This window comes from Chionomys nivalis, chromosome 1 (assembly GCF_950005125.1).
Source record: "Chionomys nivalis chromosome 1, mChiNiv1.1, whole genome shotgun sequence".
In the NCBI taxonomy this organism is placed as follows: domain Eukaryota; kingdom Metazoa; phylum Chordata; class Mammalia; order Rodentia; family Cricetidae; genus Chionomys; species Chionomys nivalis.
In genome coordinates, this window is record NC_080086.1 from 153,703,356 (window position 1) to 153,723,032 (window position 19,677).

General features: G+C 42.3%; 1 protein-coding gene across 3 annotated transcripts in view; it reads right to left on the bottom strand.

Moving 5' to 3' along the window:
• Lmbr1 (limb development membrane protein 1) overlaps nt 1–10,087 on the bottom strand; it is a 162,388-nt gene extending 152,301 nt beyond the window's left edge. For all 3 annotated transcript variants that reach the window (XR_009058182.1, XR_009058165.1, XM_057786150.1), the window contains exon 1: nt 9,831–10,087. Coding sequence is in view for 1 of the 3 variants with exons in the window: in XM_057786150.1 (XP_057642133.1) it covers nt 9,831–9,896 (66 nt within the window). In the remaining 2 variants the exon portion in view is untranslated. The remainder of the gene's footprint in view (nt 1–9,830) is intronic.
• Between the last annotated feature and the right edge of the window lie 9,590 nt (nt 10,088–19,677).

The window sequence follows — 19,677 nt, forward strand, 5'->3', positions numbered from 1 at the left end:
CTTTCCAAGCAGTTCCACCAACTGGGATCCAACTATTCAAATATATGAGCCTATGGAGTCATTCTTATTCAAACTACCACATTCTACTCTCTGGTCCCTATAGGCTCCCCTGGCTATATCTTAATGTAAAATGCATTTAGTTCAACTTCAAAAGACACCATATCTTTCTGTCTCAAACACAGTTTAAAAGCCCAAAGTCTCTTCTAATATTCAAGGCAATGTCTTAATTGTAACCCCCCTGTAAACTATAAATAAAAAAGCAGATCACATATTTCATATTTCCAACATACAATGTAACAGGATATACATTACTGTTCCAAAAGGAAGAAAAGGGGGTATAGTAAGAAAATACTAAACCAAAGCAAGACCAAAAACCAGCAAGACAAACTCCAAATCCTGTAGCTCTATATCCAAAGTCAAAGGACTTACATGACTCCACCCTTCCAACTTTGCTGAGTGTAACACAGCCCCTCCCCTCCCTCAAGCTGGTTCCTTGCCCTACATGCAGCTCTCCTTGGAAGTATTCCATGGCCCTAACATCTCCAATATATTAGGGTCTCAAACACAATCCAGATTTCACTTTCAAAGTTTTGTACAATGGCCTCTTTAGATCTCCATGCAAGGACTTTACTGCCACAGACTGGCCTTAGCAGATTTTCTTAACTTTTAAGGAAGATTCCACAAGCTTTTACTCCTGTATCTTTTGTGACTCTAAGGCCAGAACCACATGGTCAGTGCTGCCAAGTTCAGCTACATACTTAGGGTAGAGCATTATGTTTGCATAAACTTTCCTTTGTTGCTTCTTTTCCAGGAACAGATAATTCCACAGGACTTTTCCTTTCACAAGTTGCAGAATTGGCTGGGTAGGGTCTCACATAAGGATAGCATACTCTTTAGTCCATTTCCCCATCTATCTCAGCACAAACCTTGGCTCCAACATTCAATTTCTGGTGCTCTTTTTCTCCTAAAACTGTGTGTTTTATATTTTTGAGCTTTTGCTTTGTTTTGTTTTGTAAATGCATGCCTTGTTTCTTTTATTTCATTGGTGTTTTGCTTGTATGCAAATCTGTGTTGGATCCTGAAGTTACAGACAGTTGTGAGCTGCCATGGGGGTGCTGGGAATTGAACCCAAGTCCTCTGAAAGAGCAGTCAGTACTCTTAACCACTGAGCCATCTCTCCAACCCATGTTTTATATTTCTTGTTGCACTCCTTGTTCTTTTTCAATGCAGGCCTGCATCACTAATAACCTTGTCAATATTAGGCTGTCTTGAAATCTCTGCTATTGAAATTAGTTCAAAGCTTTTCAATTCAGCCTAGAAATTTTTAAGACAAGGGCAAAAAGCAGTGGCATTCTTTGCCAGTGTATCACAAGAGTGATCTCTAGCCCAGTTGCAAATATTATTCCACTATTGAAACCTCTTGAGTTGAGATTCAATTGTTCACATAGATCTCAGAAATAATGTCTTTTAAGCTCCTACTATGCTAGTTTATTAAACACTACCTAGAGCATTCAAATACTTTCCTAGTCCAAAGTCCCAAGGTCTTGCCTATTTCTCCCCAAAGCAGTATAGTCAGCACTGTCACAGCAGTAGCCCACATCCTGGTACCACCTCTGTCTTACTTCACTGCTGCTGCAAAGAGGAACCATGACATCTATAAGGCTACTTATAGAAGAAACAGTTTTTCTGTGGAAACAGTTTTGCTCTTGTACACTGTAAAGATTTGTCAATCATATTGATTTAATAAAACACTGATTGGCCAGTAGCCTGACAGGAAATATAGGCAGGGTGACCAGACAAGAAGAATGTGATTGTAGTTTTTCAGGCTACTTCCTGCTGAACTGGGGCACTAATAATCTTATGGGGACCTAAAGAAAATTTAGAATTATGATTAAGTCATGACTGGAGTATCCTGTGAGGCTTGATCATCTCAGCCAGAGTCTTGAGGCTGTTCTGGATGTAGAACTCAGACATCTGAGCCATCCGCTCCTATCAGAGATTTCTCAGGGGTCTTCCTTGATCAAACCTTATTTTTCTTAGCCCAGAATAAATCCATAGCCTCTCATTTTCTGTGGAAACAAAAGCAAAACCTCTTCTCCAAAGTAACATACTTCTGATTTCAATTTGAAGTCAAGGTATTTTCAAAATACCTATCTTGGATTAATTCAGCAGCATTTATAAACAAATATCTTCTAGCAGCTGTTGCTCCTTCCTCAGCATTCATACAATTGAAAGAGAACATAATAACATACAGAATCCAGACTGTCTGTGTATTTTTCATCTTTACATGGCTTTATTTTAACCTCTATTTCTTTTATTTTTAATTTTTGGCTTTTTGAGACAGGGTTTCTCTGTGTATCTTTGGCTGTCCTTGAACTCTCTCATAGACCAGGCCTCTGCCTCCCAAGTGTTGGGATTAAACGTGTGTGCCACCACACCCAACTACTCTTTCTTTATGTTAAGGACTTTATCCTTTTTTCTCCCAAGCCTACATATATTTTTAACACACTGTAAACCATTTAGAGGTTTTCTTCATCTGAGTCTATCTTTAGTGTATATCTCTCTTTTCCTGATCACATGAGTATTTAATTTGCTAAGCGATATGGCTAGGATTGAAGCCATGACTTTGACAGCTGGATACAGCCCATTCCTTAGCTTTCTGAGATCCCAGCCTCATGCTAGCGGTACTGGCTAGTGGTCACAACTCTATAGCATTTCAAGGTCCGGGCTGCTACCAAGAAGCATGCTGTAGGCTATAGGCCATTCATAAACACCATTTAAGAGTTTTGTGGCAGACCTCTTTAAAGGGCTGCAAAGTTTTTGCAGCTAAAGCTGAGTCAGGAAGTCTCTCTAAAATGAGAGCACTTGCCTCTAGCAAGCAGAGCCCACCCAAAAAATTGCTGTTATCAATAAGCCGTGCTTAACTCTATTATTTTATGTCTAGAATTACTTCCCAAGCTCTCTCAGGCTTTATGTGAATGCAGTTGTCCACAATTGGGCGCCATTCTGTTGACCAAGGTTTTCTGTCCCACCTGGCCTTTAGCCGTTCAGCCCCAAAGAAATGTGCAGAGGTCTATATTAGTTATAAACTAATTGACCCATTATTAACTCTTATAACAAAAGAACAAATAATTCAAGCAAAAAGTGACACATGATCTAAACAGATACTTATTTAAAAAAAAAAAAGAGGAGAAACACGAATGGCCAATAAATATATTTTTAAATGCTCAACATTCTTAGCTATCAAGAAAATGCAAATCAAGACTCCACTGAGGCTCCATTTCATGTCAGTCAAAATGGCTATTATCCAAAATGCTGATGAAGATGTGAACAAAAAGAAACCTTTATTTACACTGGAAGGCATGTGAATCGGTACAGCCACTATGGAAATGGAGATTCCAAAAAAAAAAAAAAAAAAAAAAAAACTAAAAACAAAAACAAAACTGTATCTGACTCTGTTATGTCAGTCCTGAATATATATGCCAAGAAAGTGAAATCTGCTTTCCTGTGTTTACTATGATACCATTCACAATAGCCTAGATGCCTACTGACAGATGACTGAACCAAGGAAATATGGCATTATAAACAGTGGAGAATTACTCAGCTTGGAAGGAAAATGAAAGAGCGTGATTTGCAAGAAAATAGAAGGAAATGAAGAATTCATGTTAAGTGAAGACAGATAAGAAAGAGAAATATTACAAGTTTTTCCATAGATGAAAACTAATTTTATTAAAGACCTAAAAGTAAAAGAGGGAATATTAGAGAAGGATAAAAGGATCAAGGAGTGTATAAGAGAAGAGGACAGCAAAAGAAGAGGGAAGAAGTAGGCATAATCAAGTCAGGATATATGAGTACATAGAAAGGTCACAGTAAAATCCAATTGATACAATTAATATGCATTAAATAGTTGCGATTGGAACTGGAGAGATGACTCAACAGTTAAGAGCAATGACTGCTCTTCCAGAGGTCTGAGTTCAATTCCCAACAACCACATGGTGGCTCACAACCATCTATAATAGAATCTGGTACCCTCTTCTGGCATACAGATGTACATGCAGAACACTTATAAATAAATAAAAATTGTTGAAAAAATTATATACCCCCAAAAAGAAAATAAATAAATGATATAACCCACAAGGAAGACATAACTGTCATGAATCATCATGTACCAAAAAACTATAGTTCTAAAATACTTTTTAAATTGAATATATAGAGATAAATAGAACAGCTTTTTGGCATGGTAGAGGAGGAGATGAGTGGTGCACATAGCTCTGGTGTGTGCAGGGGTTATTACAAGAGAATGTTTGTTGTTTTTTGTTTGGTTGGTTGTTGGTTTCTTTGGTTGGTTGGTTGGTTGGTTGGTTGGTTGGTTGGTTTGGTTTGGTTTGGTTGGTTGGTTGGTGGGTAGGTTGGTTTTTTGAGACAGGGTTTCTTTGTGTAGCCTTCGCTGTCCTGGAGTTAGCGCTATAGAGCAGGCTGGCCCCGAGTTCACAAAGATCCACCTGCCTCTGCCTCTGGAGTGCTGGGATTAAAGTTGTGCACCGCCACCACCCTGCCTGCAAGAGAATTTTTTCCACCACACTGAAAAACTGAAGTATGGACACCACCTTAAGGAATTTGTAAAGCAAACGCATGCTGACGAAGTTGTAGAAGAGGAAGATCTTGACAGAGATATGAGTATTTGGATGATGATGGGCCCATTTCTCCTATATATATATATATATGAATATAAAGAATGTGATATCAAATTGGTAGAGAACAATTTATGGATAAGTTTGAAATTCCCAAAGAAGAGAAAAGTCAATATATAACAAGAGGAGTAAGAAAGAAGCTGCAGTCTTTAAAAAAGCTTCTAAGGCCAAAAATACTGGGCAGAGGACAGAAAGCTCTGGAAAGGAGATGAACATGTGAGTATCAAAGGCTTGTCTTGAAAATGAATGAGGTCAGAGTTGAAGACACCTATGAATAGAGTTTGTTTCAATGTAACTCTGGCATATCCTGCACACAGACCCATAGTATTATGAATGTGACAGGAATGAATATGGTCTGAACTCATTCTTTAGAGGCATAGGGTGTCAGCAAGTGAGAGGCAAACCTACACTAAAATGATTCCTAAAGTAAATTGAAGAAATTGATTTAAAGACTTTTCAATGGAGAACTTTGAAGTTTTCATGAATATGTCTGCCTTTAATGCATAGAGAAATAAAAGAATTATGGTCTGATAGCACAACTAAATTAAGCATTGGCTCTTTGAAAAAGGACTACCTTCAAAAGTCTTGAATTTCAGTGACCTTGATGGACAGTGAGGAAATCACATGTAAAATCCCTTAAATAAAAATGTATTAACTTTACAAAAAAAGATAAATAAAACACTACTTTAGCTAGGTGACATTAATTCATCATGAAAGAAAAAGTAAACCTAAACCAAATAAATAAGAAAAAATATTAATTTTAAATTTAAAAGATCCTAAGATTGGGGCTAGAGATGTGGCTCAGCAGTTAAGAGAACTAGTTGCTTTTCCAAAGGACCCAGGTTCAATTCCCAGCACCCACTTGGCAGTTCACAACTGTCTGTAACTCTAGTACCAAGAGATCTGGCATCCTCACACATATATTTAGGCAAAACCCCAATTATATAAAAATAAATAAAACTTTAAAAAACTAAAGAACCTAAAATTAAAGTCCTTCCTCAACAGCTAAAGAATACCAATCTACAAAGTATCAATAACTAACATACTTAATAATGAGAAATGCAACACTTGTCTAAGATCTACAGCAAGACAAGAGCACCTTTTCTCATATCCCACAACACAGTACTAGGAATCCTACTTAGTACAAGAAGACAAGAAAAAGGACTTTAATAAGTAAAACTGCCTTTGTACACAGATATCTCTATTAGTTATACAGAAAAATCTGAATGAATACACACAAAAACCTAGATCTTAATAAATATTTCTAGCAAGAGTGGAGGACACAAGGTTAATATACTGAAGTCAATCACTTTCCTATATGCCAGAATAGAAAAGTGAAATTTTTGTTTTGGTTTGATCTCAATTTTAGTTTTGGGGTTTTGTTGTTGTTTGCTTTTGTTTTGAAATCAGCAGATAGCCTTGAAACAACACAGATCTGCCTGCCTCTACCTGTGGAAATGCTGGGATTAAATATGTGTGCCAGCATCCCCCACAAAAAAAAAAAAAAAAAAAAAAAAAAGGCAGTGGTGGCACATGCCTTTAATACCACCACTAGGATGGCAGAGGCAGACTCACTCTCTGTGAGTTCAAGGCCAGCCTGGTCTACAGAGTTAGTTCTAGGACAGTTGGACAGTCAAGGATAGACAAAGAAACTCTGTCTTGAAAAATTAATAAATAAAAAGTTGTGTGCTACCAGCAGCCCAGGGACAAGTGAAATTTAAAGTCAAAACCATCACACACCATTTACACTAGCACGCCAATATATATATACACTAGTGTGTGTATGAATTTTAACCGAATATCTAACAAAATATATTCAAAATATTTATAAGAAAAATGATAAAACTCTGATGAAAGACATCTAAAAATAACTTAACTTTAATTAATGGGAGATAGGATAGCCCATGTTCATGAACAGGAAGATGTTAATTCTTCACATTTTATCTACAAACTAAATGCAATTCCAATCAAAATCCAAGCAAGTTACTTTGTAGACAGAAACAAATTGATTCTAAAGTTTATGTGAAGAGACAAAACCCAAAATAATCAGCACAATTTGAATAAAAATTACTTTTGTAAAGTAAGAATAAAACTTAAATAATCAAAATTGTATAGTATTAATTAAATATTGACCAATGGAACAGAATAGGAACACTAGAAATATAACCATATAATACAGTTAACTGATCATTCACAATGCACAAAGATAATACAATAAGGAAAATAATATATGTTGTTGAACCAACTAGACATCCACCCACATGCGAAAAACAAGGAGTAATACTTACAAATTTCACAAAACAAGCACTTCAGCCTATTACCACACACACATTGCAACATATCCACCTATGCTCACTGGGATTCCAAAGACAGCCCTAAGAACTTGAGGGGCATGCTTGTGCTGCGGTACCAGCCGTGTCTCAGGTTTATAACTCTGCCAGATCAAATCCACGCTGACAGAACTTTCAGGAGCTAACAGATATCCACCACCAGATACACCACACCCAGAAGAATGAGCAAACCTGCCACTTCTCTGGGCTAGCAATGTAGTTCAGTGGTAGAGGACCCATGTTTGGTGCCCAGTAGCAATGGGACAACTCACAACGCCTTGCAACTCCAGTTCCAGAGGATCTGGTGCCCTCTTCTGGCCTCCATGGGCAGCAGATGCATACATGATATACAGACATAAATGAGGACAAAACAATTATATATACATATATATAATATATGAATATTTAAAAAATATAAGGTGAAAATTAACCTATGGCCTTAGAAGCCAGAGCAGCGGCTACTCTTGGAGGAAACAAAAGTTACAGCTGTGGGGGAAAGCTGGGCCTCCGGCACGGTAATAAAACTGTTTCAGCATCTGAAACCATGATTAGTCAGGTATATTTAGTAAAAAAAAAAAAAAAATATATCCAAAAAACAAACAAAAAAAATAGCCGAGTGGTTGTGGCGCACGCCTTTAATACCAGCACTCGGGAAACAGGGGCAGGCGGGTCTCTGTGAGTTTGAGGCCAGTCTGGTCTTCAGAGTGAGTTCCAGGACAAGCTCCAAAGTTACTGGGAAACCTGTCTCTAAACCCCCCCACAACAAAAGAAGAAAAGAATAAAGAAATGTATCAAGGGCATACTTAAAATTATATATTTCTTCCTAGTGGCATAAATGTTGTGGGAGTAACCAACCACTTTCTGATTAGATTTAAGGCCCACTCCACGAAAGGAAACCCATACCTGGAGACAAGAACCTGTGCTAGATGGGTCATAGGCCCTAGAGAGAGAGAGCTTACTACTATAACACTGCTAAATAGACACCTTATTAAACTGCTTCCAATGACTTGTTATATCCACAGATTGGTGAGTCTTTCGACGGGCATCAGGAAGGCTTTCTGTGTATATAACAGAGGACAAGGTGCAGAGAATGAGACTAAGGAATGAACGCTCAGACCTACATGGGACTTCCATATCACTCTCCCTCTTCTTCAGGCTTAAAACAACTGTGGAAGAGGGGACAAAAAGAGTACAGGAGCCAGGGACAGTAGATGGCCATAAGAAAGCAGTATTTTCCAGTTACAACAGGATAGTTGTACAATTAACTGAAGTCAGTTGTGAAACACACACACAAAATCTTGGCAAGCTCAATGCAGACAAAATCTCCGTATGGAGACGGGAGATGGGCATGAAGATGGATCCCTAACTGCTAAGGGAGGAGGGAGAGTCAGTTTTCTTTAAGGGTGTGGTACCTGATAAGTCAACCACACTCCAGTGAATGTCCACACACCTAAGAATATAAGGGCAGCACAAATGGGTTTTAAAAAATGACACAAAGTTGAGAAGATGGGCCTAGGCCTGGGAGAAGTTGGCGAGGGGTGAATATGATCAAAATACACTCTATAAACTACGCAAAGAATTAATAAAAACAAAACCAAATGTAGCATACCAAATTCTATCAGCGCAGATTTATGCATCTCCTTTTACTGCCATATAATCAATTTTCAAAGTCAGTAACTGCACAAGCTGGACTACTCTGAACCAGAATTTACTCACCTCAAACCAAGGGTGTGACTGAACAGGAAAAGTGAGCTAAACGTGGGGCGGATGCAAACTTGTAACTTGGGCATACGTTACAGAGATATGGAGACACAAACAAACCCGCTTATACACTGTGGGGTACCCTGAAAGGTACTCATCAAAGGAGAACTTAGGGAGTCAAGTTGGCATCCTGACCTGCTAGAAGCAGAGGATGAAGCGGGTCCATCCTTCCCAGAGCAACTGCTTCTGTGCCCTGTGGGCTTCTGCTCTCACCCTTCCCAGGAGAGACCTGTCTTCCCTCCTCTGCAAGTTTTTAGCTGTCCTGGCTAGCGGAGCAGAGGGAGGGATGTGAGTGGGAGGCCAGAGTCACAGCCGGACTGGAAGCTTGGAAAGCCGGGCAGTCTGCACCACCTACACCTTAGCCACAGCCAGCTCAGTCCAGGTACCATACCCGACTAGAGGAAAAGCAACAGCCACCCATCACCCTCCACCCTCCATCAGCAGATGCGGGATAACCTCAGGTGAAGAAGACGGGGTGAAAGGAGATGAGGTGCGTGAAGACATGGGGAGGGTACAAGTGTAGGTGATCAGGACAAGGGACAGGAGGGGAGGACATAGGTGATGGGAAGGGTTGCAAGTGACAGAAGGGCATTGCAAGTGACAAGAGGTGGGCACAGGTGACTAGAGGACAGAGATGACAGGAGAGAGGGTGCAGGGAAGGGGAGGCGACACAAGTGGCTGGAGGGGCTGCAGTGGAGGCGGACTCAGGTGACAGGAGGGGGGATAAAGATGACAGGAGGGACAGGAAGTGCAGGTGTAGGGATGAAACATAGGTGAAGAGAAGACAGAGCGGAGGGGAGAGAGCGCCGGTGGCGTGAGGGAGACCTACGAAAGGAGAGGGCAGCGGGTGACAGGAGAGGGACATAGGTGAGGCGATGGGGAACAGGTGACCGGGTCGCAGGTGACAGAGGACGTAAGTGACGCGGGGCGTCAGAGTCGGTCTGCAGCAGACCCGGTGGGGCGCTGGAAAACCATTGTGGCCGGGAGGTCCGGGAAGAAGCTAGGGGACCGTGCTGGTCTGGACCAGGGGAACCGCCCGGCCACGCACCGTGGACTCTCGCACTTGGCTGTGGAAGTGCTGCTCCCGCGCCGACACCTCGTCCTGTCCTTCCATCCTCCTTCATGCCCGCCGCAGGGCCGCTCGTGTCCGCGCGCTCCGCCCCACCATTGCCCGCGGGCGCCGGGGCTGCACAGCCGCTCGTTGCCGGACAGGAACGCCACCTAGACCGCAGCGGGCACGGAAAACGCCGCCTCAGCCTCCGCCTCAGCTCCTGGAGAAGTGGCTCAGGCTGCGGGAGGCGGGGAACGGCCACCGCCTGGGCGGGGCTTGAGGCCGGGGCGGGACTTGCGCGTCACTCGGAGGGCGCCAAACGTCAGAGACGCGCGTCTCGCGCCTGGGGCTCTGGGCCGAGGGTCGCAAGGTGCGAGGGGGCGTGGCTGGGATGGGGGCGGAGTTTGTAGGACCCAGGACGTGCTGAGGCAGGCCCGAAATCTTGTAGCTGGGCCTGCAGTGTTGGGATCCAGTCTTGCTGTCCATTGCCCAGGGCTGGGAATAAGGGCGGTGCCGAGGATCCAGGCAGGGAGGGGTCTAGAGGCGGAACCCTTGGTGGGGGCAGAATTCGGAGGGGTGGTTAGATCCAGGTACAGGTGCATCTCTTCCCCGTTTTCGCTTGCTGAAGCTTTTGGATGACCCTCAGGCTGATCAACCCTGCTCTCCGCATCTAAGCTCAGCACTAGGCTCGCCTAGCCTGAAATCCTGGGCCAAGGCGGACTGGGGTCTACTACAGAAATTCTCTCCCAAGCAGATGCAAAACTGGGAAGCGGTTGGAGAGTAGCACCCTAGGCGCCAGCTAGAAGCCCAGCACCTCTGCGGAGATAAAAAGAGCCTTTCTGGAGGGCAGAGATAGCGCGGTCCCCAACCCTGCAGATGATCAGGGAAGCTCAAGTTCATGACCCTCTGTAGGCTTCAACGCGCTTATCTGGAGAACTGCTAAATATCCCAACACTGTAATTTCTCTCCATTCTGCAGTTCTTTTGTCTTTAATTTAAAGGAGTGTTTGTTTGGTTTGGGGTTTTTTGTTTGTTTGGTTTGGGGTTTTTTGTTTGTTTGTTTTTGTTTTTTGAGACAGGTTTCTCTAAGTAGTCCTGGCTGTCCAGGAACTCACTCCATAGAACAGGCTAGCTTCGAACTCAGAGGTCCACCTGCCTCTGCATCCTGGGATGAAAGGCGTGTGTGACTGCCACCACCCAGGTTTTAAAGGAATATTCGTAATTGTGTTTCCGGGTTCATTTGGTAGAAGATCTTGGAGTACCTGAGGCATGCTCCCAGCCTGTGTTCCAGAGACAGCAGGCTGATCATCCAGTAACAACTTCCAGCTGGTAGAATTCACACCAGTTCACCTTTAATGTGTCTTTAAATATCTCAACCCTAAAGAACTAGTAGACTAGAATCCTGGTCTCTTTCTGGACACCCATTGTCTGAGAGCTAGGTTAAATACCCAATTGAACTGATGTAGATGATCTCTGGGTAAATGAAAGGATAAACACATCAGCTTTCAAAGTGTTTCAAAGTGTCAGTGGGCATCTATTCCAGAAAGTGAAAGCGTACAATAGTTCACATCCTTCCAATCGGATACTGCAACCAATTAAACCTTTACATTTCTATTATGAAGCTATTCATGGAGGCTTACCCACCTTTTATTTGGTAGTTCTGCTGTCTTTGCCACTTCTGAAACGTATCCCAGGAAGGTCAGCTTCAAAAATAGACACAAACTCCCCACTCCCGCATCAGGCACCTTTCCTCACCCATCTGCCCTATGGCTTTGCCTTTCTTCCAGTGAGAACCAGTCACCCTTAAGTCTGGCCCTGATTCTGTGATATACTCCATCCAATAGGAAACTCAAAATTATTACGCTATTGGGAAAAAGGCCTGTGCCTTAGCGCTTGTCCTTCCTGTGTCTCCTAGCAACTCCTGTGGTCAGTAAAAACAAGCCTCAGGCAAGCGGGAGTTAGGCAGCCCACTACTGAAGAGAAACAAGGCCACTAAAGCATGTAGCTCTGGCAGGCCTTACCCTTCTCCCTATCCCCTCTGCCTTACTAAAAACTGTTAGACTACATTCCTAAAGCTAGCCACCAAGGTCTATATCATATTTATATTTATATCATTCACTTATTTAGCCACTTCCTCCCCGGGCTGATTACCAAAGTCCAGCAATCAGAATTCCCCTTTGGTTTGCCTAATCAACATGCCCAGTTAAAATCGCCCTAACATGAGGTTTCTCCCTTTACTTTTATTAAACCGCCATTTGCCTATGTGCCACATCTGTCTCCTCTCGATCCTTTGTCCCTCCAGGATAAATATCCCTGCCCCTTTCCCTTGTCCACTTCCCTTTCTCCCTTATCCTCCATCTCCTTTACCATGCAGACACTTTAACTTTTCTTCCCCATTTAATAAAGGATTCCTCTGTGAAAATAGGCGTTTGGATGTTTGTACCCAGTCTGGGGTCTGGATTCCACTGTGCGGAAGTCCTCTTCAATCGCTTCTTCTACTCTTAATGAATACCCTTTTCCCACATCCCTCTTCAAGATTAATCTTAGGTAAAAATAAGTCAGATATGGATAAGTGCGCCTTGTTTTTTTTTTTACTCATTTGTGGATCATGAGTTTTCTATTGATACCTAAAATATTATATACACATGAAAAGTAAGAAAAAGCAAGATCATCTGGAGGGAGGAAGGGGACTAGCAGGAGGGAAAGGAGAAAGGATAAGGAGTACCTGAAAGTGCAAACGATAAAAGTATATGTGAAAGAAAACACCATCATGATACCTATAATGATGTGCAATGAACATACACCAGTTAAAAATGAATTAAACCAGTAAGTTCCAGACATTTGTTGCTAAGCCTGATGTCCTGAATTCCATCCCCAGGCCTCATGTGGTGGAGAAGAGAACCAACTCCCTCAAATTGTCCTTTGACTTCCACATGAAACCTGTGGCCCATGAGCATATACACACACAAATAAATAATGTAATTTTTAAATTTAGAAAAAATATTAATATTCTTAATATTATTGTCTTGTAAGATTGCTTGGGCCACTATAAGGGCTTCGAATTTTACTCTGGAAGGTGTTAGCAAGCATCCTGGGATGTGTACAGTTGTCACATGACCTTCCCATGTCTGGAGACTAGACAGCAAGTAAGGGTAAAGCCATGAGGCTCGCTGTGATAATTCGCACCCCATGTATTGACCCAGGTGGAGGAAGTCCAAACGAAAAGAGGTGTGCAGACTATATGTGTGTTGAGAGTCTGTAGCAAGAATTCCTATCACACGGGATGGGAATAGAGAGAAGCAGGCTCAAGAGATCCCTGACTCTTAGAAGGGCAGAGTTGTAACACCTAAGAAGAAATGGCTTTGGTGAAGTAAGTGAGGTGAGCTGTGGACCTAGCTTCCTAAAATGAGGGAATGCTATTCCCTGGTTATCAACCTGTACTGGATACTAAGCTTTATATAAGAAGAGCATGACCAACAAGTGTTGTAAAAGGTGTCTCATTTAACTTAATATTTGGAATGCATTACGGAAACCTAAATGATGCAACTCATCACACTCACATGGAAAAAAATATAAAAATATCTGACAGTGTGAGATGTTGTCAAGAATGTGTGGGTCCCCCAATGGAATCGCATCAAAGACAAGGGTATCAATCTACACAGCTACAAACACCTGATTTTTGACAAAGAAGCTAAAAATATAAAATGGAAAAAAAAGCATATTCAACAAATGGTGCTGGAATAACTGGATATCAATATATAGAAGAATGCAAATAGATCCATATCTATTGCCATGCATCAAACTCAACTCCAAATGGATCAAAGACCTCAACATAAAAGCAACCACACTGAACCTCATAGAAGAGAAAGTGGGAAGTACACTTGAATGCATAGGCACAGGAGATCACTTCTTAAATATAACCACAGTAGTACAGACACTGAGAGAAACAATTAATAAATGGGACCTCCTGAAACTGAGAAGCTTCTGTAAAGCAAAGGGCACGATCAATAAGGCGAAACGGCAGCCTATAGAATAGAAAAAAAATCTTCACCAACCCCACATCAGACAGAAGACTGATCTCCAAAATATACAAAAAAACTCAAGAAAATTGACATCAAAAGAACCAATAATACAAATTTTAAAAATGGGGTACAGACCTACACAGAGAATTCTCAACAAACAAATCCCAAAAAGCTGAAAGACACTTAAGAAAATGCTCAACATCGTTAGTCATCAGAGAAATGCAAATTGAAACAACTCTGAAATTCCATCTGACACCTGTCTGAATAGCTAAGATCAAAAACATGATGACAGCTTATGCTGGAGAGGATGTGGGGTAAGGGGGCACTGCTCCATTGCTGGTGGGAGTGCAAACTTGTACAGCCACTTTGGATATCAGTACGGCAATTTCTCAGAAAATCAGGAAACAATCTACCTCAAGGCTTAACAATACTGCTGTTGGGTATATACCCAAAAAGATGCCCAATCATACAACAAAGACATGTGCTCAACTATGTTCATAGCAGCATTGTTTGTCACAGCCAGAACCTGGAAACAACCTAAATGCCCCTCAACCGAGGAATGGATAAACAAAATGTGGTACATTTACACAATAGAGTACTTCACAGCAATAAGAAAATGACATCTTGAAATTTGCAGGATGAATCTAGAAAAAGCCATGTTGAGTGAGGTAACCCAGGCCCAGAAAGACAAATATAATATGTACTCATTCATAAATGGCTTTTAGACATAAAGCAAAGAAAAACTAGCCTACAGGCCACAACTGCAGAGAAACTAGACAATAAAGAGAACCCTAAGAGAGACATAGATGGATCTACATAGAAAGGAGAAAAAGACAAGATCTCCTGAGCAAACTGAAAGTGTGGGGGTCACAGGAGAGGATAGAAGAGGAGAGAGGAGGAAGGGAAGGGAGTGGGGAACTGTATAGCTTAGTAAAAACAATAAAAAACATTTTTTAAAAAAAGAATGTGTGGGTCCCATATGTGGCCCTTGGCAGCAGCCCTGCCCAGACATTACCATGTCCCCAGGTTGCAAGTAGGCCTCCTACATCTGTCTACTCCAAACTGCCTTTCTGCCTTTTCCCACAGCACATGGACCATTCTGCTTCTTTCTCTCCCATTTCTTCAGCACACATTTGCTCATCATGATGGGATCCACCTGCCTGACACCACAAGGTGCCGAGAGGGCCCGTGAATGTCTTCCCGCCAGCCACACCCTTGAGGGCCCAGGCTGGCCTATGGCTGGCTAGCCCCCACCTGAGAAGAAGTGCATGAGTGGGTTGGGGGTGGCCTAATTTGCTTTCCTGATGGTAGCCATTCCGATCCAGATGAGATAGAACCAAAGAAGTTTTAATTTCTGTTTCTTTGATAGACAAACGTTTGGGGATTTTTGCCACTTGTGCTTCATCTTTCTAATTAAAACTGTCTTTTCAAAAAAAAAAAAGTGTGGGTCCAAGAAATTCTCTTGTGTTCCAGGTGAACAATACAATGTCTCCAGAACGTAATGTAGCCTTGTCTTGTAAAGCTGGCATCAATCAGTCAGCAACCGCACTCCTGTCCACCCGTGTAGAGAAGCTCCTGCTTATGGAAGTGCCCCAGGAGAGGTGGACAGGAAGCGACACCGGCAATTCCAGAGTGAGTAGAAGTCGCCCACAGTCCAGCTGCCCACCCACAGCGCAGCAGAGAAATGATATGTGCAGGGAACTATAATGCGCTGCAGCAAAAATCCACAAACAAGGGCCACAAGTGACAATGCAGATGGATCTCTAAAACAAAGCGCTGAGCAAAAGAGAGCCACAGGAAAATAGGTGTGAGTCCACTTACATAGATCAGAGCAATGCAAAACATAGAAATACATCCTTTAGTGAGGCAAATGTGCAGTAGAACCGGAAGAAAAGTAGGGAACGATAAAAACCTGAAGGGGCGTGGTCAGGGGCGGGACTGGTAAGGGGTGTTTGTGGCTGCGAAGACTTGAGGGTGATGAGCAGATTTTAAATTGGGGTTGGCTTTTTCACTACTCTGTTAGATTGCTACTCTTTATGCCATATACATTATGTATAATGCACAGAATGTTCCTGCTAAATATTTAATAAAGCAATTTCTTTTTTTCCCTTTTATTGAAAATGGATTTTTTTTTTGCCTCACCTCATATATCTTGATGATAGTCTCCCCTCCCTCTATTCCTCCCAATTCTTCCCCACATTCTTCTCTGATCCATTCCCTTTCTGTCTCATTAGAAGACAAACAGGCGCCTGGCAATAGTTATTTTTTTCCAGTTGATTATTTCCCCGTTTGCCTGTAATCCCAGCACTCGGGAGGCAGAAGCAGGTGGATCTCTATGAGTTTGAAGCCCACCTGGTCTACAAAGTCAGTTCCAGGACATCCAGGGCTATACAGAGAGATCCTGTCTCATAAAACAAAACAATGGCTGGAGAGATGTCTCTGTGGATAAGAGCACTGACTGTTCTTCCAGAGGACCTGGGTTCAGTTCCCAGCACCCAGATGGTAGTTCAAAACTGTAACTCCGGTTCCAGAGATTCCAACACCCTCACATATGTAAGCAAAAAACCAATTCACATAAAGTAAAAATAAATAAATATTCTAAAGTCCTTTTAAAAAGAAAAATAAAGCAAAAACTAGGCTTCTAAGGAATAATAATAAAATATAATAAGTTAAAACAAAAACTAATATATTGGAATAGGACAAAACAAACAAGCAGAATGAAAAGAGCCCAAGAGAAGGCCTGAGAAACAGAGACCCACTCTTTCTCACACTCGGGAATCCTATAAAAACACTAAGTAGATGCCATCATATCTATGTAAAGGATCCGTGTAAAAAGAGAGAGAATATAGGCCGGGCGGCGGTGGCGCATGCCTTTAATCCCAGCACTTGGGAGGCAGAGGCAGGCGGATCTGTGTGAGTTCGAGACCAGCCTGGTCTACAAGAGCTAGTTCCAGGACAGGCTCCAAAACCACAGAGAAACCCTGTCTCGAAAAACAAAACAAAAAAACAAAACAAAAAAAGAGAGAGAATATATATATATATATATCATATATATATGATTTTTAAAAAGCTTTAAAAGTCCTGCCACATTATGAGACAAGGAACCTCCAAAGATGCGCTGAGTTTATTTTCTGTTGGCCATCTGCGGGGCATACAGCCTACTTTTAAGAGTAGTTTGTTTCCCCAGTGAGATTCCCTAGGAGACAAGTAAATTTTCATTTGCACGTCGTTAGCAATAGGAAAGAGCTTCTGGGTTAGGAATGGGGCATATGCCCACTTCTCCTTTCGGGTACAGAATGCTATGTAGGGCAGACCCGTGCGTGCCCAGCACATGCTGCCCCACTCTCTGAGTTCATATGTTCGCTGATCTTATTGACTTAGAGGGCCTTGTTTTCTTGGTGTCCTCCATCCCCTGTGGCTCTTACATTCCTTCAACCTCCTCTTCCAGGGGGCTTTCTGAACCCTGAGGGGGAGGATCTGATGGAGATATTCCATCCAGGACTGAGCGTTCCAAGGTCTCTCACCCTCTTCATAAAGTCTGGCTGTGGTCTCTGTGTTTGTACTCAGCTGCTACAGGAGGAAGCATCTCTGCTGATGCCTGAGTAAAGTGCTGATCTACAAGTAAAGCAGAATGTTATTAGGGTCATTTTACTGCTGCTTTTTTAAAGATCAGTGGTATTTTGTTTTACCCTCGATCCCTGGGTATCTACTCTCAGGTTCTGAGTCATCCAAGCAGTGTGGGGAATGGGTTCCATATCAAGGAGTGGGCCTTAAGTTAAATTAGATACTGGTTACTCCCACAAGCTAGCATTGCAAGCACATCCTGCAGCCAGGCCACCACTGTAGACCAAAGACTTTGTGGCCCGGTTGGTGTTTACATTTTTTCTTGGTAACGTGCTAGGACCTTTCTGTACTGAAGACAGTAGGAGGAGGGGTGAAGGCTCTATCTTCACACCTGCTCAAGTTCTGTGTGTTCAATGAGTTTGTCAGTGTTTTCAGCAATGAAACTGTTAATTTGTGGAGAGTAATCTATAGTTTTGGCAACAGCCTGGGTTGTTTGTGGGCGTTCCCATGGGATTCTTTTGACCAACATCTCAATGAAATATAACCCAATCCTGGTACTAGATGCTTCATTTGGTGGCAAGAGAAGGCCAGTTGTGGCTCTGTCTCCATTATTTGGTGATTTCATTTAAATTACCTTCATATATGTATATATTTTAGGAAGCTTCTACTGTACTAGGTTTCCATACTACCCCTTAAGTGGCCCTTAATTTTAGTTGTCTTTGCCCATATCCTCTTCATTTCACTCTTCTCTCCCAGGCTCTATTTGTTCCTCCTGTTCCAGTCTCTGCCCCCATCTATACATAACTTTATTAGTTAGGGTTCTCTCAAGGAATGATATCTCATTGTCTAAACATTCCATATTTTTATTATCCACTCATCAGTTGATGGACATCTAGGATATTTCCAATTTCTGGTTATTGTGAATAGAGCAGAAATGAACATGGATGAGCAGAGCATATTCCTGTGGTGGTGTGGATAACAATGGCCACTATAGAACCATATCTTTAAATGCTTAGTCATCAGGGAGTGGTACTGCTTGAGAAGGAATAGGAGGTGTGGCCTTGTTGGAGGAAGTGTGTCTCTGGAGGTGTGATTTCAGGGTTCAAAAGACCAAGCAAGGCCCAGTGTGTCTCTCTTCCTGCTGCCTGTAGATCTAGATATAGAACTCTGAGTTACTTCTCCAGCACCATGTCTGCTGCATGCTGATGTGGGATTCCCCTGTGTATTCTGTGAATACCATTGGTTAAGAAAGAAACTTTCTTGGCCTGTGATAAGGCAAAAGAGTAGAGGTAGGCAGGGAAAACTAAACTGAATGCTGGAAGAAGGAAGGCAGACTTTGGAGACACCATGTAGCTGCCCAGAACAGACGAGCCAGAACCTTGCCAGTAAGCCACAGCCACTTAGTGATACACAGATTAATAGAGATGGGTTAATTCTAGATTAAGAGTTAGCTAGCAATATGCTTAAGCTATTGGCCAAACTATTACTATAGTTTCTGTGTGGTTATTTTGGGAGTCTGGGCAGCCAGGAAATAAACAAGCAGCCTTATACTACAGCATGGTGCCATGCTTCCCACCATGATGACCATGAACTAAACCTCTGAAACAGTAAGAAAGCCCCAATTAAACTCTTTCTTTTATAAGAGTTGTCTTGGTCATGATGTCTCTTCACAGCAATAGAACACTGACTAAGACAGAAGTTGGTACCAGGAGTGGTATACACTCCTGACCATACTGCTTGCTGGCAGCATATGCTTCTCTGTTTCCCGCAGGAAGGAAAGTTTCAATTCATAAGAAATGACTGCCCAACCAAGAGCATGGTGCCAGAGAGGGTCTCATCTGGCTTCCAGTCATGTCAGAAAGCAAAAGAACAAGTGGTGCATGCAGAAGAGTGAGGGAAGAAACGAGAACACTGAGCCCGCTGTTATAACAAGCCATTGTCATCCAAGTCATCCCCTCCCTTGGGAAATAGTCCATACCCTTAGAAAGGTGTTAAGGGACACAGCTGAGAACTACCCTGTGACTCTACCTCTTGCCACAAGGCAGTCACATTTCAACGTGAGCCTAGAGAGGACAAATCATATTCAAGTGTATCACAGGCTAATTTGGAAGTTTTGTATTCCCACATGTTTCTCTTGAGCAGGAAGAACATAGCAGACCTTGGTTGTTTGGTGCCAAACCTGAGGATCACCCCAATTTCCACACTTTCCCATAGGACTATGGACTATGTCGTTTTAATTTCAACCACTGCGGGCGTGAT